Below are 23,881 nucleotides of genomic sequence, written 5' to 3'. Positions count from 1 at the left end.
CATACCGCCCAACATGACCCTCTCCAGGAGGGACACAATGCTCTGCTCCTGGACTTTCCTCTTCATGTATGATTGCCAGCACCTGTTTTCAACAGGTTTACTAATAAGAAAGGTGCTTCACCACAGGTGCTGGCAATCATACATGAAGAGGAAAGTGCAGGAGCAGAGCATTGTGTACTCCTGGAGAGGGGCATGTTGGGAGGTATGGATAATGTATGATTGCCAGCACCTGTGGGGAGCTGGGTAACTGATAAGAAAGGTGCTTCACCACAGGTGCTGGCAATCATACATGAAGAGGGAAGTCCAGGAACAGAGCATTGTGTCCCTCCTGGAGAGGGGCATGCTGGGAGGTATGGATAATGTATGATTGCCAGCACCTGTGGGGAGCTGGGTAACTGATAAGAAAGGTGCTTCACCAGAGGTGCTGGCAATCATACATGAAGAGGGAAGTCCAGGAACAGAGCATTGTCTCCCTCCTGGAGAGGGGCATGCTGGGAGGTATGGTATTAGTGGATTTTGCAGTGTGACACATTTCTGTGGTCAGTGCTGGCCCTAGGCAAGATTTTGGCTGGTGCCCCTAGACACCACACTTAGGGGTCAATCCAATTATACACGAAAATATCGTGAGTGCAAGTGAGAAAATATGCCACACTTTGCCATGCCATGACTCGTGTATTTTTTGTTGACATGCCATGACTCGTGTATTTTTTGTTGACATGCCATGACTCGTGTATTTTTTGTTGACATGCCATGACTCGTGTAATTTTTGTTGACATGCCATGACTCGTGTAATTTTTGTTGACATGCCATGACTCGTGTATTTTTTGTTGACATGCCATGACTCGTGTATTTTTTGTTGACATGCCATGACTCGTGTATTTTTTGTTGACATGCCATGACTCGTGTATTTTTTGTTGACATGCCATGACTCGTGTATTTTTTGTTGACATGCCATGACTCGTGTAATTTTTGTTGACATGCCATGACTCGTGTATTTTTTGTTGACATGCCATGACTCGTGTATTTTTTGTTGACATGCCATGACTCGTGTATTTTTTGTTGACATGCCATGACTCGTGTATTTTTTGTTGACATGCCATGACTCGTGTATTTTTTGTTGACATGCCATGACTCGTGTAATTTTTGTTGACATGCCATGACTCGTGTATTTTTTGTTGACATGCCATGACTCGTGTATTTTTTGTTGACATGCCATGACTCGTGTATTTTTTGTTGACATGCCATGACTCGTGTATTTTTTGTTGACATGCCATGACTCGTGTAATTTTTGTTGACATGCCATGACTCGTGTATTTTTTGTTGACATGCCATGACTCGTGTATTTTTTGTTGACATGCCATGACTCGTGTATTTTTTGTTGACATGCCATGACTCGTGTATTTTTTGTTGACATGCCATGAATCGTGTATTTTTTGTTGACATGCCATGACTCGTGTATTTTTTGTTGACATGCCATGACTCGTGTATTTTTTGTTGACATGCCATGACTCGTGTATTTTTTGTTGACATGCCATGACTCGTGTATTTTTTGTTGACATGCCATGACTCGTGTATTTTTTGTTGACATGCCATGACTCGTGTATTTTTTGTTGACATGCCATGACTCGTGTATTTTTTGTTGACATGCCATGACTCGTGCATTTTTTGTTGACATGCCATGACTCGTGTATTTTTTGTTGACATGCCATGACTCGTGTATTTTTTGTTGACATGCCATGACTCGTGCAATTTTTGTTGACATGCCATGACTCGTGTAATTTTTGTTGACATGCCATGACTCGTGTAATTTTTGTTGACATGCCATGACTCGTGTATTTTTTGTTGACATGCCATGACTCGTGTATTTTTTGTTGACATGCCATGACTCGTGTATTTTTTGTTGACATGCCATGACTCGTGTATTTTTTGTTGACATGCCATGACTCGTGTATTTTTTGTTGACATGCCATGACTCGTGTATTTTTTGTTGACATGCCATGACTCGTGTAATTTTTGTTGACATGCCATGACTCGTGTATTTTTTGTTGACATGCCATGACTCGTGTATTTTTTGTTGACATGCCATGACTCGTGTATTTTTTGTTGACATGCCATGACTCGTGTATTTTTTGTTGACATGCCATGACTCGTGTATTTTTTGTTGACATGCCATGACTCGTGTATTTTTTGTTGACATGCCATGACTCGTGTATTTTTTGTTGACATGCCATGACTCGTGTATTTTTTGTTGCCATGCCATTACTCGTGTATTTTTTGTTGACATGCCATGACTCGTGTATTTTTTGTTGACATGCCATGACTCGTGTATTTTTTGTTGCCATGCCATGACTCGTGTATTTTTTGTTGACATGCCATGACTCGTGTATTTTTTGTTGCCATGCCATTACTCGTGTATTTTTTGTTGACATGCCATGACTCGTGTATTTTTTGTTGACATGCCATGACTCGTGTATTTTTTGTTGCCATGCCATGACTCGTGTATTTTTTGTTGACATGCTATGACTGTTGCTTCCTTCACATGGAGAGATACTTTATAAGGCATTATATTTGCCCAACCCAGCAGAGCACCCCAAAATCCTCTATCACAGAATCCATTTCCCCTCACTGCACTTATCACAAAGCACAGAATATCTCTAAGCATCTCCTCTCCCAATGGTGACAGCTAGGATAACACATACACCTCTAGTTGTGCAGGGCTGTCCCTAGTTTTAACAAACACACACACACACACACACATATATATAAAACGATAGCTGGTCAGGCACTCCCAATGAACAAGCAGAAAGTCCGGAGCCTTCACAAAGGAAATCAATATAGAAGGAGAAGGTGCGGCACTCGGGATGAATGAATAGAAACCACTCAGATAGCCATTTGTGTGGACAACGTTTCAGTTGTATTAAACAGTCATGTGAGACTTGAAAAAAGTTGTTTAATACAACTGAAACGTTGTCCACACAAATGGCTATCTGAGTGGTTTCTATTCATTCATCCCGAGTGCCGCACCTTCTCCATATATATATATATATATATATATATATATATATATATATATATATATATATATATATATATATATATATATATATATATATATATATATAGACGATGATGAACCGGCACTCGCGGGAGGAATGGGGCAACTGCCCTGGGTGCCTTCGGTGCGATGTGGATAGAAGGAAGAAATCCGCGACACTCCAAGGGGCTTGTAGATAATAAGTTTATATAGTGCAAATGGAGTATACACAAAGTACAGGTACCAAACAATAATGTCGACGTTTCAACACACGGCGGTGTTTTTTCAAGACAGTGAGTACCTGTCACAACCTTGCACGGCGGCAAGAACATAACAACAACGCTCACACAGCGGTGAGACTTTTATACTATGCCTATGATCTCTCCTGCGGCCGTGTGCGGCGTGCGTTCTCCCACGAGTGAGAGGCGCACACCACTGATGTCAGTCCATATGCCGTTGCTAGGGAACCTAGCCGGCTCAGGACGCCATCCATGGCCGCTGGGATCATACCAATAAGCAAGGAGCACAATGGATGAAGGCTGCCTAGCCTCTATGTGAACAACAACAATAAACTGCAATGCAAGAATAAATAAAAATAATATGAAACAGCAGCACAGGGAGTCACATAAACACCTGCCAGCTAAAACGTTCATTGAGACCCATTGGTCTGATGATTTTGAGTTTATAGATCCATTTGGATTCCAATTAAGCAGTAAACCGTCCCGATCGCCTCCTCGTCTGAGGGGAGGGACATGATCAATGATGATAAAGCTAATGTCATTGATACAGTGACCGGCTTCCAGCCAGTGTCTGGCAGCTGGTTGGTCGGATTTTTTGTTGGTAATAGCAGAACGGTGGAGGGCCATCCTCTCCCTCACCGTGCGTATAGTCTTACCCACATAGTACAGTGGGCATGGGCAGAACAATAGCTAGACCACATGAGTGGTCAGACAGGACATAACGTGATGTGGTGAAAACTGGCGATCTTGGTGAGGGTGCTTGAAGGATTTGCATACAACCAAATTTTTACATGTGGTTGTACAATACACATAGCTATCACATCAATGTTTGATTCCAGGCATGCTATCTGGTCTAAGGCTCACAGCACACTTTGCTTTTATAGGTGAGCAGCTACCACCACACCTGTCACTAATCATCTAGGGAAATGGCTAACATAAGCTATGGAATCTTAGTTAAAACAGGGTGCATGAGAGAATGTGACCACAATAAGACTAATTAAAAAAATGAATTAATTAATCTAATAAACAATATATACTCTAAACATCGGCACTCACCTTTCCTAGTTTTGGGGTGCCCTATGGCTTGTGACCACATTGTTTAAACAGACATTGTAGAGGCTCTGCACACACTAAATTAACTGATAATAAATAGTGGAGATTTGGTTCATGAATTGATCAATGCATTTAAGCCTGCAGCCCCCTTCACGGGACCCCACTTTTCTGCAGGTCCTAACACTAACGCAGGAGAGATCATAGGCAGGTATGTATAAAAGTCTCACCGCTGTGTGAGCGTTGTTGTTATTTTCTTGCCGCCGTGCAAGGTTGTGACAGGTACTCACTGTCTTGAAAAAAACACAGCCGTGTGTTGAAACGTCGACATTATTGTTTGGTACCTGTACTTTGTGTATACTCCATTTGCACTATATAAACTTATTATCTACAAGCCCCTTGGAGTGTCGCAGATTTCTTCTATATATATATATATATATATATATATATATATATATATATATATATATATATATATATATATATATATATATGAAGAGAAGGTGCGGCACTCAGAAATAATGCAATAATAAATCAAGGAGCCATGGTAGTGGACAACATTTCAGTTGTATTAAACAACTTTTTTCAAGTCTTACATGAATTCAAGCAGTGAGAAACATACCTTCATAGAAGACATGCAATACCAAGTGAACAGTGCTGGACGGCGCCGGGCAGGACACAGCAACAATCTGGGAGCCGCCACTAGTGATGACATCATGGCGCAGCCGCGTCATGAACGTCAGATCAGTGTACCCTATCACCCCTGATCTGACGTTCATGACGCGGCTGCGCCATGACGTCATCACTAGTGGCGGCTCCCAGATTGTTGCTGTGTCCTGCCCGGCGCCGTCCAGCACTGTTCACTTGGTATTGCATGTCTTCTATGAAGGTATGTTTCTCACTGCTTGAATTCATGTAAGACTTGAAAAAAGTTGTTTAATACAACTGAAATGTTGTCCACTACCATGGCTCCTTGATTTATTTATGCATTATTTCTGAGTGCCGCACCTTCTCTTCCTACATTGACTCTATTTGTGAAGGCACCGGACCCATCAGTCGTTTTATTGGGAGTGCCTGACCAGCTATCTTTTATATATATATATATATATATATATATATATATCCAGGGGTAAGGATCACACTCTCCTTCATCAGGTAACAACCGCCGGGGTTGCCAGCTCAGGAGTTCCAGACACAGTCCAGTCCACCAATAACAGCGAAAGAAGATGAGGACACTCACCGGACTTCTTAGATGTAGAAATTATTTTATTCCATCTCACCACAACAGATAAAGTGCAATGTGCATGACAGTGGGCCAAGGGCCAACGTTTCGGTCTGCCACCAGACCTTTTTCAAGGCCCCCACTATCTCCTCCTAAAGTGCATAACCTGACATAGTACCAAGTGAGCCTTATATTCACCCCACATCAGAGCTGTCACACCCCCTGAGCTCCATCAAAAACCCGGTTATCCATAATAGTAATTCACAGTATACATGCATGGTATGCTACAAACAACTCCATATATTGTGTACTACTGGCGCCAAACATACTCGCCTGCCACACGCTGTATAAGAGTGAGGAGAAACGCCATATCTCTAAGCCAACCTGCTTCATGCAGTCTCAGTTCCGGCGTGTAGCTACGGGACCCGGAAGTGCGTCACACTGACGTCACTTCCCTCCAGTGGAACGCACAACCCAGAAGTGTGCGTTCCACTGCGGCATCAAACGCTGATGCCAGCACTCTTATAGCTCACTAAATAATATAATCAGACGCGGCAAAAATTATACAACACTTAAACCACTTAAATACTGGCAACCTAATCAGGTTGATTACAACAGTGAGAAACTTCAAGCTACAACCTACTCATATTTCTTTCTCATTGGTGGAACGCATACCCGGAAGTATGCGTTCCACTGCGGTGGCTGATGGATAATGTAGACCACAGCAGCAGCCATACATGGAATATCTGATGCAAATCATGTTAGGGCACACTATGGGGTGGAAACAAACATAATGATGTGGGCTATCTTACAGGCTCACCTGATAACTATTGCCATCTAGTGAATAAATCCACAAAGACAAAAAGTTACACTATGTTACATATAATTAAAAATGTATATACAAAAAAGCATACATAAAAAATAATAATATACAAAGGGCACTGTTAACCTGGTTGCTCAGACCATCCATATACTTATATGCGCTTAAAGAAATACAGACAAAGAATTATTTTCATTAAGGCCTTTAGGGGCCACCGTGTCGAGCTTATAAATCCACTTCACCTCTTTTCTCAGTAAGATCAGTCCTCGGTCTCTCCCTCTCAACAAGGGGGGGGGGACCCAGTAAATTATCATGTAACTCAATGCTGAGATTTGATGATTGAACTTCAAAAAATGAGCCGCCTCCGGTTTATCAGTGAATTTGTGGGCATATGCTAAACGAATTGATGAACGATGTTGGTTCATGCGCTCGCGGAATGTTCGTATCATTTTCCCCACGTAGAAAAGGCCGCAGGGGCAGCGCAGTTAATACACCACATGATCCAATGTGCACGTTACATGGTGTTGAATGGCGATCTTTCGGACCGTATGAGGGTGATGAAATGACGAACCACAAATGAGACCACGGCATGTGGTACAACTTGGACATCGAAAACACCCAGGTTTTGTTACCAACCATCTCTTATCAGTCATTGGACTTGGTGTAACATCAGGTCGCATTAAAATGTCCTTCAAGTTTTGTCCACGTCGGGCCGCGATCATAGGTGGTGCCTCAGTTATACTTGTAAATACTGGGTCAGTACCCAGAATCCGCCAATTGTTCTTAATAGATCTTTCCATGGCTTTAAATCTGGTATCGCATTTCATTACCACTGTCATGCGGTTGGGGTAGCACTTTTTTTTTTCATTTTGGTGAGGTATGGATTTCTCTTGCTCGCCTAAGACTCTTTTGAATGTCATTCTCTGGATAGCCTCTCATCCGAAACCTCTCACAGCAGTCATGTATTTGCAGTTCCGCCTTGTCTGGTTCTGAATTATTGCGGAACACCCGCAATAGCTGTGAAATTGGTAATTTTAATTTTAATTTGTCCGGATGGTGGCTGGACGCCCACAAGAGCGTGTTCCGATCAGTCGGTTCTCGGTAGAGTGTATACTTAAGATGTGTATCTTTCCTGAATATGGTTACATCAAGGAAGGTTATGCTCTCTCGGTCGGCAACTGCCGTAAACCGGATTGGGCTATCTAGTTCATTCAGTTGTTGAACCATTGAGAAAAAAGACTCTGTCGTGCCCCTCCAGATTAATAACAAATCGTCAATGAAACGTTTAAAATACAGGATGTTTGCACCGTGTCTACCTAAAATATGCACCGTCTCATATGCCGCCATGTAAAGGTTGGCGAACCCAAGCGCCAAATTCGAACCCATGGCGGTTCCGGATATTTGCATATAATAAACGCCATGGTACAAAAAGTGGTTCTTGGTTAGAACTAATTCAATTAGTTGACATATAAATCCTTCGTAAGGTCCCTTCACCAGGGCTTCCGCACTGTATTCCTCCCTCGTGGGGAATTACTGTATATAGTGAAGAAACATCTAAATACGCCAAGATACAATCATCTGGTAGATCACACAAGTCGCCAAGGCCCTCCAGGAAGTGGCCCGTATCCTTAATATAGCTTGTACCTGCCTGCACACAAGGCTGCAAAAAATGATCTACACATTGAGCTAATGGCTGTAGCAGCGAGCCACAGGCGGAAATTATAGGCCTTCCTGGAGGAGCCTCGAGCGACTTATGCACCTTTGGTAAGGTGTAAAAAATGGGGCACGTAGGGTGTTCCACCTGTAACAATTTAAATATATATATATATATATATATATATATATATATATATATATATATATATATATATATATAATGTCCCAAAGTAGGTAGCACTCACTTTGTACTCATTTTGCATCTGCTGGGGTGATCTCCTCAAAGCGTCACAAGTCTTGCAGGTGAAGCCCATAAATACGGCTAGAAGAAAGAGTGCACTCACCAGACTTTCCAATCCTTTTAAAACAGGTCCTTTAATTCTTCATATTAAAAGGGGTATGGTCGACGTTTCGGGTCACTGGGGACCCTTTGTCAAGACAGCATTCAAAAGCAGCTCCATACAGCATCATGGAGCTGCTTTTGAATGCTGTCTTGACAAAGGGTCCCCAGTGACCCGAAACGTCGACCATACCCCTTTTAATATGAAGAATTAAAGGACCTGTTTTAAAAGGATTGGAAAGTCTGGTGAGTGCACTCTTTCTTCTAGCCGTATATATATATATATATATATATATATATATATATAAATAAAAGCAATTTGCCCCGCACTCTGTGCCAAATGGTACAACTCGTCCGGTGCTAGCAATCCTTAGAAACTAGGAGAAATATCAAGCAGCAGCGAACAACCAGCGAAATGGTAGAAGAAATGACACAACCCACGGGTTATGCTGTCAACGTTTCGGATATTAAAATCCTTTATGTGTCTTGATAAAGGATTTGAATATCCGAAACGTTGACAGCATAACCCGTGGGTTGTGTCATTTCTTCTACCGTTTCGCTGGTTGTTCAAAGTCTGAGTGCTTGCTGCTGCTGCTTGAGATTATATATATATATATATATATATATATATATATGTCTCAGCTAGTGAACAATCAGCGGCACTCCAGCGGGCTTGTGACAGAAAAGTTAGCACTGCTCGGCCATAAAGAATGCACTTGAAGGTAAATTGGTAGACCAACCGGTGGCCAAGCACTTTGTGGCCATGAAACACAAACTCTCAGAACTCAAACACATCATCATAGATCATGTTCCCTGGAATCGCAGAGGTGGCGATAGAGAGGGTATCCTGCTATGCAAAGAGACTAAATGGATCTTTATATTGGAGACTTGCAGCCCCCAGGGCCTCAATGAGAGACTCTCTTTAAACATCTTTCTATGAGACAATCGGAACACCACATCTTCTGGAGGACCATCTCCATACAAGTTGTCATATCCAGACATCATGTGTACCTATGTCCCCCTTCCTTTTTTCCCCCATACTCTAGAGCATTAACAGAGACCGCCCGCTGTCACCAATCTGTGATTTATGTATATGATTCCACTTCTTAAGGCTGTCCTTACAGCCCCAATTACAACATTAACAATCATGACAGATTGTGTCAACACGAGCCTGTGCTTCCAGAAAGACTGCCCAATCTGAGCACAGACGACAAACCTGCCCAGGATCATGTTTTTTAACTTTTACAGTCACTTTTTTCACATGTGCCTAACATTGATATCACCTAGCGCCTCCAACAGGCCGTATTTCACACATTGTATTGTTTGTTTATATGCGCTTGTTATTCATGCAATTTCACTTTTCATCCCCTCACGCAGACGCCGGCGCCGGACCACCATGGCAACCAGCAGACGCCCGAAGCGTCTCTAGGCTACGGACACTGTCAGCCAGCTCCCCCGCCCCCTGGTGATGCCAACGGAAGTCGGCGGAAGCCAGGTGGAACACCGGACGCTGACGACGAGAGGAGGGCTGCACTTCACACGCTATTTAAGGTACTTTCTTTTCCTTATCATATTGTTTGTACACCTTGAAAACGGGGAGTGTTAACCCCCGAAACGTCGGTCACCTTTGTGCATTAAACTTTTCTGTCACAAAAAAAAAAAAAAACAGCTTGTGCAGAGGCTCCGCTTGCTGCCAGTAATAAACATGTCACTCCGAGCGCGGCAGCCGCCTGCAGTGCGGCTGAGCTGACCTACCCTTTGCAGCGTACGCTCAACTATGAGGTGTGCGCTTAACTGCCAGCTGACTCCCGATCTCAGCAAGGCAGGCAGTGTCAGCAGCTGCCCACAAACCACCAATGAGCTGACCCCTAGGCATTGCAGATGCCCTAGGCTATTGCCTAGTCTGCCTATGCCTAGGGCCAGCTCTGTCTGTGGTGTTTGTGGTCTTGGCACATAATACATACCTCCCAACATGACCCTCTCCAGAAGGGACACAGTGCTCTGTTTCTGGACTTGGACTTAATGTATGATTGCAATCACTTGTGTTGAACAGGTTAATTGATAAGAAAGGCGTTTCAACTCAGGTGATTGCAATCATACATTAAGAGAGAAGTCAAGGAGCAGAGCAATGTGTCCCTCCTGAAGAGGGTCATAGTTGGGAGGTATGGGCCCAGGTAAAGGGCATTCGGTACTTGTGTATTATCACTGCGCCCCCGATATGTGATCGCGCGATATTTAATCGCATCGCATGCCATACACCCAATGCACTGCGATGCAATGCGATTTTAGCCCCCCTATGCGATGAAAAATTGCATAAGCACCCTAATGGGTGCTTATGATGTTAAATGCACCCCCACGCCACCCCCCAGTATAAACGTGAACCCGAAGCGTGGTGAGCGCAGCGAGCCCGCGAGGGGCGGCAGTACACGTCCTACGACCTTTTCATACCCCCACTATCCACGTCGGTGTGGAGTTGATTTTATAAAGTGTGGCGAGTGCAGCGAGCCACCGAGCCCAAAGCGTGCATCCCATCGCATTGTATGACATTGTATGCCATATACAATGCCATACAATTTTAAAATTGTATGACATTGTACAACATCGGCCGATATCACATCGCATGCAATATGGTCTGCTATGCGATGGGCGCCGTGCTAGTACACAAGTACCCAATTTTTTAATTGTATGACATTGTACAACATTGCGCGATATCGCATCGCATGCCTTATGGCATGCGATGCGATGGGCACCGTGATAATACACAAGTACCGGGCATTCTGTGTACGTCATCCCACCACCACGCTCACAGTGATGGAACCCCTCTGTAATACTGTATAAAGCAACAGAAAGTAAGAAGAACTGACACTCACCTGCAGATATTGCCCCAACAAGTGGAATAAGAGTCAGATTAACAGGGTAATTCCAAGGAGAGATTATAAGAACTACCCCAAATGGATCTTTTCGAATAAAAGCAGAATCGAGATATGTAGCCTGAAGAACAAAGCAATGAAACATTAATTCACATGTAGAACAATACCTATAAAAAAACAATATCATTTATTTTAGAAATTAAATAGAACAATGATTTTCGATTGATGTACTATTAGTAAAAATCAGTTGTATATAGTTAGAGAACATTCCTGATTTATCTGCTTTGAGTTGGCAGAGTGGGTCTCTCCCCCATTCTAAGAAACCTCGTGAAGCTCGGGGTGTAACCACCACCTTTCCTCAGTGACGGTCAGCTAAGATTCTAAGCACCTGGGTAGATGAGAGTTGGGGGAGTGTGTAGGAGAAGTTACACCTTCAGCAGATCTCTTTGGGCCCCATTTATCAAGTAATATTTGCGGCTAAGGTTTACCACAAATATTAAGTATCACCTGAATGTACTAAAGGGGGACCACAGCAGGAATCTCCAATCGCTGCTGCGATCCCTCCTGCAGTGCCGCCGGCCGCATCCCCCATAGGTTTCTATCATCGGGCAGCCCGGCTTGGCATCCCTGGGCTATCGCCATTCTGATAGCCCATTGTAGCCTATGGGTACACATCGCACTGCCCGGGCGGCAGCATGGGGGGTTTAGAGCATAAACGAGCATGCACAGACCCCCGGCTTCCGGGTCAGCACTTGGCAGGGACGGGCTTTAGGAGCCCTGTCCCTGCGCCCTCTAATTTCAAACATTCCGCCGGTGTGATCGTATTTTACAATATACAGTATTATTCCGCCCAGATCACATTGTAAATGCGATTTTGGTAAATGCACCCCTTTATCTTGGAAAGCACTGATGGCTCCAGTAAGCTGAATTATTGCATCTGAACTGTTGTTTGTAGGCGTCCTCTTTAAGAAGTTACTGGCTCTTCCCTTTTCCACTTCCACTTAGCCTGCACGTACCCACTACATTGTGGTGTCAGAAGTGGGATAAAAAGGATCCTATGCTGAGGAACCTAAACAGACCCCCACAGAGGAAGTGTTGAAACAGATGTTGGACTTCTATAAACAGCAGCAGGCATTGGTAACTTCTCCTGTAACTCCTAAATTACAGGCCACAGATGAAGTGGAGGCCTTTCTTACCACTTTTGATATTGTTGCTACTTGCTACCTTGCACATTTGGTCCAATGATTCATGGGCTTATGGATCGGCTCTCTCTTTATGGGGGAGGCCCAAGTCGCATATGCCACCCTCTCGACGGAATGTGCAACATTAACTGTGGAAATTCAAGACTGTGTCATATGATCCGTATGCGAAGCCTTGTGTACAGGCCCAGGAACTGGACAACCTTGCAGTTAAGGGGGAAATTTACCAATATGAAAAACCTAGTTTTTCGTATTGGTATTTCCCCTACGGCTGCATACGACTGTTTGAGTCGTATGCAAAGTCGTGTTCCGGAGGGGAAATTACAAAGCAGTCAGATACGACTGCTTTGTAACCCTCCGATGGTGTAATGATTCGTATTAGCGGCACATATATACGGCCGCTAATACGAATTCGTACAGGCAGTCTGCACGGATCAGTCAGATCCGTGCAGGCTGCAGTGTGTAAAAAAAAAATAGAAAAAAAAATAAAAAAAAATCGGCGTGGGGTCCCCCCCACAGCCGAAACCAGCACCAGGCTGAAGGAGCCGGGGCCGGTAATTAAAAATCAGGGAACCCGACAAATAGGGGTTCCCCGATTTTAAACAACCAGCCCCAGGCTCCAGGTCCGGGGCTGGTTCCCAAAATATGGGGGACAAAATGACTAGGGGTCCCCCGTATTTCAAGAACCAGCCCCAGGCCAAACCAGCCAGCAGAGTAATGTCACAGCCGGGGGATACTTATGATATAAGGTCCCGCGGCCACAACATTAACCCCCTGACCAGTCAGCCTGGCCAGGGGCCCTGGGGGAGTGGGGACCCCCCCCAATGAAGGGGTCCCCCCCCTCCAGGACTTACCTGACCAGGCTGAAGCCTGGTGCTGTCCTCGATGCCCCTGGGCGGTGGGCATCGGGCTGATTATGGTGTAAAAAAAAAGATGAAACTATTGTTTTTTACTGTGGCACTACCAGTGCCAGCAAGCCTCCCCAGCAAGCTGGGACTTGGAGAACCACAAGTCCCAGCCTGCTGGGCATTAAAGGGCCCGCTGGCACTTGTAGTTCCACAGTTAAAAAAATAGTACACAAAACACACTGACACACATTTAAAATAAAACTTTAATACATACAAAGCCCACACATACTAACACTTACCTATCTTCTTCCCGTAGGTAGCCCTGGTCCTGATGTCCTGTGTCGTCTTCGGGATCCATGTCGACGTCCTTCTTCATGTCGACGTCGCTGTCGGCGATGGCGTCCCCGTCCGGATCCGACGAAATCCATGTGGAAGCTGTGGAAGGAAACCATACTCAGCGCGACGTAGTCCAGGTAAGTGTCTTGGCAAAAAAACAAACCGACACCCCGAAACCAGCTGGACAGAGAGCCGCACAGTGTTTGTGTACATTGTGCGGCTCCGCCTCCCGAATGCCGCTATTGGCCGCCTTTCCGCCTAGCGGCTCCTGATTGGCCGCTAGGCCGCAAGGCGGCCAATAGCGGCATTCGGGAGGCGGAGCCGCACAATGTAAACAAACACCGTGCGGCTCCCTCAGTCCGGTCTGGTTTCGGGTGTCGGTTTGTTTTTTTGCCAAGACCCTTACCTGGACTACGTCGCGCTGGGACAGGTGAGTATGGTTTCCTTCCACAGCTTCCTCCATGGATTTTCGTCGGATCCGGACGGGGACGCCATCGCCGACAGCGACGTCGACATGAAGAAGGACGTCGACATGGATCCCGAAGACGACACAGGACATCAGGACCAGGGCTACCTACGGGAAGAAGATAGGTAAGTATTAGTATGTGTGGGCTTTGTATGTATTAAAGTTTTATTTTAAATGTGTGTCAGTGTGTTTTGTGTACTATTTTTTTAACTGTGGAACTACAAGTGCCAGCGGGCCCTTTAATGCCCAGCAGGCTGGGACTTGTGGTTCTCCAAATCCCAGCTTGCTGGGGAGGCTTGCTGGCACTTGTAGTGCCACAGTAAAAAACAATAGATTATTCTATTTTTTACACTTGAATCAGCCCGATGCCCAGGGGCATCGGGGACAGTACCAGGCTTCAGCCTGGTCAGGTAAGTCCTGGAGGGGGGGACCCCTTCATTGGGGGGGTCCCCACTCCCCCAGGGCCCCTGGCCAGGCTGACCGGTCAGGGGGTTAATGTTTTGGCCGCGGGACCTTATATCATAAGTGTCCCCGGCTGTGACATTACCCTGCTGGCTGGTTGTGCCTGGGGCTGGTTCTTGAAATACGGGGGACCCCTAGTCATTTTGTCCCCCGTATTTTGGGAACCAGCCCCGGACCTGGAGCCTGGTTGTTAAAAATCGGGGAACCCCTATTTGTCGGGTTCCCTGATTTTTAATTACCGGCCCCGGCTCCTTTAGCCTGGTGCTGGTTACAGCTGTGGGGGGGACCCCACGCCGATTTTTTTATTTATTTATTTAATTTTTCTATTTTTTTACACTGAAGCCTGCATGGATCTGACTGATCCGTTCAGGCTTAAAGCAAATACGACAGGGAAAGCAGGGTGTATTTTCCTGTCGTATTTGCGTGGGTGTTTTACACCACTAAGCAGCCGTATTATCAGTACGGCTGCTTAGTACATCAGGAACCACCATTCTTTTGAATGGTGATTTCTGTCGTATTCTATCGATGGTGTAGACATTCGTATTTGTAAATACAAATACGAATGTTCCATCTTTAGGAATACGAATTGTTGTATTTTCGGGATTGTAAATCCCGAAAATACAAATTCGTAAAAAAAAGATGTATTTCTCCCTTCGAATACACCTTTTTTCTACGAATCCATTTTGGTAAATGTCCCCCTAAATGTCTTCTTTAGTGTCCATGTCGACAATCGGGCCAAAAAAAGTAAAAAGCCCCATGTGGACCTTTTGACTGTTGACCTTTCCCTTGTCAACCATTATGTTGACATAATGCTTGTTAATATAGTTGTTGTCTATCCAATGATCCATATCTAACTATCTATCTAAATATATAGAGAGCAGGGGTTTGGCACTCCTTGTGACAAAAATGCAGCTACGCCGGTGCCAGCACAAAACAGATATAGAAGACTTGCGGTGGGGCACTCGTGGCAATTGTAGAGAAGCTACTTGATGCAGGTAGCATATCTACCAGTGTGTACACAAAAACTACCGACCCCAACACTATGTTATCACCTACCAGCTGTCATCCCCGCAGCCTTGTGATGTCTTTACCGTATTCACAAATGTTGCGCTACTATCGTATTAACAGTGATCGGGCAAATTGTGAACTACAAATTGATACCCTTATAGAAAAATTTCAGCAACGTGGCTTCAATCGCCAAGATTTGCTGTCCTGTAAGGATAAGGTGCTAAAATTAAATCGCCAATCATTACTTCAATCTAAACCTAAAGATAAAAGCATGTCTAAAGTCATGCCTTGGGTCAACCGCTACAATGTGGCTTCAGTCGACACAACATCCCTGGTTAAGACTAATTGGCCTCTAATTAAGAGTGATTCTTCCTTGCCTCTTGGTGAGCATCGGGTGATGCCATGTTACTCTAAAGGCCGCAGTCTTAAGGACATCCTGGTTAAGACTAATGTGTCATTTGATCCAGAACCCCCGGTTACTACATGGTTAGGTGCCAATAAGAAAAAAGGCTGCTTCAGATGTGCCTGCACCACATGTCAATTTCTTTTAACTGGCGACTCTTTCAGTCACCCCCATACCAGCCAGTTAATTAAATTACGTCATAATTTTACCTGTAATTCCTCTTTTATTATTTATCAATTAATTTGCCCCTGTAGTTTATCTTATATAGGCAAGACTATTAGGAAATTTAAGGAGAGGATGACTATGCACAGGAGTACCATCCGCCTGGCCCTAGCCTCTGGGGCCAGCGAACACCCTGTAGCTAGACATTTTGTGGAGCATCATTACCCCTTACACAGTTTAAGGTATAGGATGATTGATTGGGTGCCACCCAACATCCGTGGTGGTGACCGTGGCACTCAACTGTTACGTTGTGAAGCCCGGTGGATACACCGCCTCGGCACTATTGCGCCGAAAGGCCTTAATGAACAAATTTCTTTTGCTGTCTTCCGGTGATATTGTCCAGTTTTTTACTTCATTAAGCCTTTTATAATTACATTTTTATAGAGCATGTCAACTTTGTATGGTTACTATACCTTTAAATTGAGTTCAGCGTTATTGCTGTTATTTATATGTATATTATAATGTTCATACCTGCTCCATTATTAATATGTAATGCTTTGGGAAGTGTGTCTGAGACTGCTCATAGATATTTATTACTAACAACTCTCTGTCATTTTTTACTATGTCCAAACATGCCAGTTCCGTATCACTCCTTTGTTTATTTAGGTGATTTTTTCTGTTTCCCCAGTGTTGCAGGCTGTTTACATGCCATCTCCATGGCAACCAGCTTTCCTGCACACTGTTCACTAGCTGAACGTGTGATGTCATCATGCTGCGCCCCATGTGGGCTGCTCTCCCATCCCCCGGCGTCTCAGCCTCACTTCCCTGGTTTCAATGTGCTATAAAGGTATGTTTTATGCTTTATTCTTTTGTAACCTGACGACAATTTGAACAATAAATTTAAATGTTGCGGCTTGAAAACCAGCTGGCATATCTAAATATATATAGATATGCAAACCAGACCTGTGCTAAAAACACCACAACAGACAGTGACACCCCAGGCAGGGAACAGGAACTGCATGGATTTCAAAGATTGCGGGTGCTAGAATGAACACACAGATATATAGATAGATAGATAGATAGATAGATAGATAGATAGATAGATAGATAGATAGATAGATAGATAGATAGATAGATAGATAGATAGATAGATAGATAGATAGATAAATAGATAGATAGATAGATATACATACATACACACATACACACAGCACGTAACAAAAATATAAAAAACATACAAAAACATGAAAAATGCAGAAAAAAAACACATCTAACATAATATAGACAAAAATAATAAAAGATTACTCCAATAAACATCATAGTTACATAGTAGGTAAGGCTGAAAAAAGACTTGCGTCCATCTAGTTCAACCTGGTATAGATATCCATTGCTGATTTGGTAGGTTCTGGTATTTTACAGACAGATTATATTTCTTATTTGTACCCATGGATGTTTTTCTCCAGTAAATGTTTGTCCAACTTTGCCTTAACGCATTTAATGAGCCAGCCGTTACCACCTCTCTGGGAAGAGAGATCCAGAGTTTGACTGTTCTGACCGTAAAGAAATTCTTTCTACTAGCTGAATGAAATCTTTTTTCTTCTAATCTATACTCGTGCCCTCATGTCCTAGATTTCTTTCTAGTAGAAAAGAGGGTGTGTGACAGTTCCTTATGTTGGCCCTTGATATACTTGTACATGTTGAGCATGTCCCCCCCTTAAACGTCTCTTTTCCAATGTAAATAGTCCCAAATTGCTTAATCTCTCCCCGTTGCTTAAATTCTCCATTCCCCTAATAAGCTTTGTTGCTCGCCTTTGGACTTTTTCTAATTCTATGATGTCCTTTTTATAGTGTGGGGCCCAGAACTGCACTCCGTACTCCAGGTGAGGTCTCACCAATGCTTTATACAGTGGCATAATTACCCTTGAGTCCCTAGTTTCCATTCCCCTCTTAATACATGCCAGAATTTTGTTGTCCTTTTTTGTAGCTACATTACAATGGGCACTACATCCCAGTTTGCTGTCTATTTGGACTCCTAGATACTTTTCAAGTATGGAATTACCCAGTTCCTCTCCGCTAAGGTTGTTTACTTGCACACTGGTTGTGTCTCCCAAGGTGCATAACCTTACATTTATCTACATTGAACCTCATCTTCCATTTTTTTGCCCACTCATCTAGAATTGCAAGATCATTTTGAAGCATGGTGACATCTTCTGATGATTTGATGACTTTGCTAAGTTTTGTATCATCGCAAAGATGGATACATTGCTGAGTAACCCTATCCCAATATCGTTAATAAAAATGTTAAACAAAATGGGCCCCAAAACCGAACCCTGGGGCACTCCACTTAGTACCGGTATCGTATCTGATATGGCACCATTCACAACCACTCTTTGTTCTCTATGACATAGCCAATTCCCTACCCATCTGCAGATATTTTCACCCAATCCTAGGTTCTCCATTTTATTAATCAATCTCTTGTGTGGGACAGTATCAAATGCTTTAGCGAAATCTAGGAAAATCACATCTACAGCATTTCCATTATCGAGGTTTTTGCTAACCTCTTCATAGAACCCTAGTAGATTAGTTTGGCATGAACGATTTTTCACAAACCCATGTTGGTTAGTACTGAGTAGACTGGGATGGTCTAAATATTCCTGGATACCATCCCTTAAAAATCCTGAAAATAGTTTACCCACAATTGATGTTAAACCAACGGGTCTGTAATTAGCGGGATCCTCCTTTTTTCCTTTTTTGAATATTGGCACTACCTCTGCTATTCTCCAATCTTTTGTTACTATACCTGACGATAGTGACTTGCTAAAGATATAATGTAGGGGGGTAGCTAGTTCATCCCTTAATACCATTAATACCCTTGGATGAATCCCATCTGGCCCTGGTGATTTATTTGTTTTGAGTTTGCTTAGCCTCAGTATTATTTCCTTCGGCGTGAAATCCACAATGAGATCTGGCTTATTTGTCCCGTTTGTGGTATGTGTTCGTTCCACAGTCTGCTCTCCCTTAGTAAATACTGATGAGAAGAACTCATTTAACAGTTTTGCTTTTTCCTTGTCCTCAGTAACACTTTTTCCACTAGTATCAGTTAGTGGGCCTATGTTTTCCTTAATTAAACGTTTACTAGTTATGTATTTAAAAAACTTCTTGGGGTTAGTTTTGCATTCAGTGGCTATGCACTCTTCATATAATATTTTAGCTGCTTTGATTACCCCTTTACAAGTTTTGTTTGATTCTTTGTATTTTGCGAACGCCTCCTCATTCAAGTTATTTTTATAGAATTTAAATGCTCTGGTTTTATTGTTGATAGCTGACCTTACTTTTTTGTCCAACCATGGTGGCTTTTTTTTGTTGAATTTACCTTTATTTACTTTAGGAATGTATTCAATAGTTAGTGATCAATGGATCACACATCAGGGCACATAGGGCATCGTGGATTCTCACAAGTAGAAGTTTTTCGGTGTGACAACATGGGAGCAGTGCACGCCATCAATAACCAAAGGATTCCTCTCTGCAGGTCTTGCAGGTGCTTAGACATTTGGTGCTTAGATGTTTGAGGTTCAATGTGAATTTCTCTGCCAGCCATGTACCTGGCATCGATAACAGGATTGCAGATGCATTGTCCCGCTTTCAGTGTGACAGATTCCGGGAATTGGTACCGGGGGCGGCCGCCCAGGGTTTACAGTGTCGGCCTTATATCTGGCAAATTGAGTCGGTATAGTGGCTATGGCCAGGAACACGTTGGATCGTATGATTCGGCTTGGATGGATTGGTAGTCCTTTTTGAGTAGGTATGGTCGGGAAGGTGAGTCTCGTGAGGAAATGTTGCTGGCTTTTGTTTGGAGCACTATACGGCTGGTAGGTCAAAGGGGGCTATGTCTGCTGCCCTTGGGGGCATTGCGTTTCATGCTCAGCTGCGAGGACAGGAGGGTCCTACACGATCCTTTTTGTTGTCTAAGGTTATGAAAGGGTGGGCCAAGACTATTCCGGTGCACACGGATTCCCATCGGGCCATCGATTTTAGTGTTCACTCGAGGAATTTTGTCGGGTAGGGCGCCGGGGGGGTGGGCGGTCCCAGGCCACTAACATCACTAAAGTGGGCGGTCCCGGTCCGCCGTCAGTACAGGGGGCGGACCCGGTCCCGCTGAAGATGTCGCCACTACAGGGGGAAGGTGCCGTGATGCCGGGGAAGCTGGGCTTCCCCGTGCATGCTGTCTGGCAGTCACCAGGCTGTTTTAGCGGGGCACTGCTAGAGGGGCAGGGCGCATTTTGCCCTTAAAAAAAAAATCGGTCAGGGCGCAGCGCCTCGCTAAAACAGCCTAGCGGGAACACTAGATTTGAAGTTACTGGTGAGTGTCACATGCAGCTGCGGCGGTGCGCGACGGGCATATTACTCAACCGTTCGCACCCCCCGTCGGCTAGCGTGTAGTGGTCTCCGGGTCAGCGGCAGCAGGCAGCGGCAGTCTGGTGGGCAGCAGGCAGCGTGGGACGCCGGCAGGTGTAGCAGTGTGTGCTGTAGTGGCACCGGGAGGCCGGCGCCGCCATCTTGGATAATGGCAAATAGCAGATTGGCCCAGGTCTGAGGTTTCCGCCCATACTGACCTGACAGCCAATGGCAGCCGCCCTCTAGGGATATAGGGGATCTGCCTAGGGCTGTTCAGTGTCAGTACAAAGAGTCTCCAGAGGCGTTCACAGCTCCCAGCTGACTCCGGCTCTCTGACTCACCTCTCCTGACTTGTGCCTTGCTTCCTGTGCTCTGTGGCTGGTCTAGGTTACTGCTTAACCCCATCGCTGCCAGTCCTGTCCGCAGTCTGGTCTCTGCCTGTGTCCCTGAGCTTCCTGGCCTAGCTCTTCAAGTCTCCTGTTTCCAAGCAATTCTTCATTCTTCAGTCATCATTCATCTTCTTTCAGTCTTCAAGGATCCTTCATTAACCATCAAGTACATTCTCTTTCCGGATCCTCTCATTCTTCAAGACCCCAGCCTGTCGTCCTCAGTGCTTTTGAACTGTCATTATTTAAATGAACTTTCTTCTTCCAAAGTGCCTTGCTGGCTCAAGTATTATTTACCACTAACTGCCACTTAAAGAAAGTATTCAAGTGTGTATTGTTTTCCATTTATGAATTCTATTATTAAACCTGCACGATTTAATCCTTCCTCCTCTGGTCCGCCTCCGGTTGCTACACACCACACGACTTCATCCAGCCCTTCAGTTGTGACAGTTTGTACTGACCCGATGGAGTCGGGTGAAGAACAGGCTTCCATGGCGGACGTATTTCAAGGCATTGTGGCTCGTCTTGAACAAGTAGAGACTACCCAACGCCAAGTGGCTCAATTTCTTCAGGCCTTGTCCCCGCCCCAGGCGGCTCCCTCAGTTTCTGTGGCTACAGCACCAAAGTTTCTTGTTCCTGTTCCTACACCAGGACCCGTAGTTACTCATCACATGCAATTACAAACCCCCAGCAAATATGATGGTTCGCCAAAGGGATGCCGTGGGTTCCTGAACCAATGCGATGTTCATTTCACCTTGCAGTCGTCTCACTTCCCTACCTCCAAGGCAAAAGTGGCATATATTGTGTCTCTCCTGGCAGGGCCAGCTCTGGACTGGGTGTCTCCTCTCTGGGAACGCTCTGACCCCCTGCTCAATGACTATGAAGCTTTCATTACCTCTTTCCGTCGCATCTTCGACGAACCTGGCAGAGTGTCTTCTGCCGCCACTGAGATCGTGAGGATTCGCCAGGGTAGCCGATCAGTGGGACAATATATTGTGCAGTTCCAGACCCTGGCCTCAGAATTAAAATGGAACGAAGAGGCTCTCGTCTCCGCCTTCTGGAAGGGGCTGGCAGGTCGTATCAAGGACGAATTAGCTACTCGTGACTCTCCTGCTACTTTGGTCGAGCTCATCTCCTTGTGCAATAAAGTAGATCTACGGATGCAGGAGCGCCAACTAGAGAGAAATCGCGCCGATCGCCTCCGCCCTCGTTTCACCACCAACGCTGTTCCTGTTCCTAGACCAGGCCCTTCCACAACTACACCACCAGCTGAACCCATGCAGATCAACCGCTCTCGGCTCTCCTTGGAAGAAAAATCCCATAGACGACGAGAGAATCTTTGCATGTACTGCGGTTCTTCTGCCCATTTGTGGGCCAAGACAATTCCGGTGCACACGGGTTCCCGTCGGGCCATCGATTTTAGTGTTCACTCGAGGAATTTTGTCGGGCAGGGCGCCGGGGGGGCAGTCCCAGGCCACTAACGTCACTAAAGTGGGCGGTCCCGGTCGGCCGTCAGTACAGGGGGCGGACCCAGCCCCGCTGAAGATGTCACCACTACAGGGGGAAGGTGCCGTGATGCCGGGGAAGCGCCAGGCATCGCCGTCTAAGGCGGCGCTGGGCTTCCCCGTGCAAGCTGTCTGGCAGTCACGAGGCTGTTTTAGCGGGGCACTGCTAGAGGGGCAGGGCGCATTTTGCCCTTAAAAAAATCGGTCAGGGCGCAGCGCCCCGCTAAAACAGCCTAGCGGGAACACTAGATTTGAAGTTACTGGTGAGTGTCACATGCAGCCGCGGCGGTGCGCGATGGGCATATTACTCACCCGTTCGCGCCCGCCGTCGGCTAGCGTGTAATGGTCTTCGGGTCAGCGGCAGCAGGCAGCGGCAGTCTGGTGGGCAGCAGGCAGCGTGGGACGCCGGCAGGTGTAGCAGTGTGTGCTGTAGTGGCGCCGGGAGGCTGGCGCCACCATCTTGGTTAAGGGCAAATAGCAGATTGGCCAAGGTCTGAGGTTTCCGCCCATACTCACATGGCAGCCGCCCTCTAGGGATATAGGGGATCTGCCTAGGGCTGTTCAGTGTCAGTACAAAGAGTCTCCAGAGGCGTTCACAGCTCCCAGCTGACTCCGGCTCTCTGACTCACCTCTCCTGACTTGTACCTTGCTTCCTGTGCTCTGTGCAAAGATTAAGAAAGGGTAGTGATTGTCACAGGTGTGGTGCACCAAAAAAGAAATTAATTTTAGACTCATAAAAAATACCTTTTAATTGGTTCATTTAAAACTGCGAAATATACAAACTTGACATAAAACATTAAACGGTGAATACAGTGATTTAAAAGGTGCACGTGCGGTTTAACACGCTATACCTCCTATTTAATTGGTCACTTCTCCTATTATTACCTCTTATTTAATTTTCCCTTAAACCGTCTCTGATGGCTCCAGATGGCCTGTATTACAGGGAACGGCGGGTGGGGTTATTGAGGTATTGATATGGGGTGACCCTTATATGTGTGCCTGTCCGTGTCTGTCAATTGACTAAGTAGAGTGGTGCCTCTTAGAGATATGCCAGTGTTATATTGAATAAAGTATAGGATAAAAAGAAAGAATTATCATATTATTGAAGTTTGGAATTGATCCAATTTCTAAATCTCCCGGTGTGTATGTTCTTCTTGCGTGTGGATTTGTGGGACAAGAGTAAGTGCACCTCTGGGATTGGTGTGGGGAAGTAATGCCCCTACAGGATCCCTCTTCACATAAATTTCCCAGTTAAATTGGTTATTGCACTATCTCGTTCATACATAAATATCAAGGTGGTCTGCGCATTCAGACCGGAGGAGTTTCATATCCCTGTCGGGTCTCCTCTCACATAGGAGACTGGTAGGATTTATTTATACACATAGGTTGGTGAATTTCAGTGCCGTAACTATCCTCATATATCTACACACTGACCGATTAATTGGTCTTATGAGATTGATACAATGTTAGAGGAGTATAA

The 23,881-nt window shown here is 45.0% G+C and overlaps 1 protein-coding gene across 1 annotated transcript in view; it reads right to left on the bottom strand.

Moving 5' to 3' along the window:
- Nucleotides 1-23,881, bottom strand: part of LOC146058355 (aldehyde dehydrogenase family 3 member B1-like) — a 216,865-nt gene that overhangs the window by 131,246 nt on the left and 61,738 nt on the right. The window contains exon 4 of the mRNA XM_083170638.1: nt 11,232-11,352. Within this exon, the coding sequence (XP_083026764.1) occupies nt 11,232-11,352 (121 nt within the window). The remainder of the gene's footprint in view (nt 1-11,231; nt 11,353-23,881) is intronic.

Source organism: Crinia signifera, chromosome 2 (assembly GCF_055691185.1).
Source record: "Crinia signifera chromosome 2, ASM5569118v1, whole genome shotgun sequence".
Classification (NCBI taxonomy): domain Eukaryota; kingdom Metazoa; phylum Chordata; class Amphibia; order Anura; family Myobatrachidae; genus Crinia; species Crinia signifera.
The sequence above is the reverse complement of the archived record's forward strand: the minus strand, read 5'-3'. Positions and strand labels throughout refer to the sequence as shown.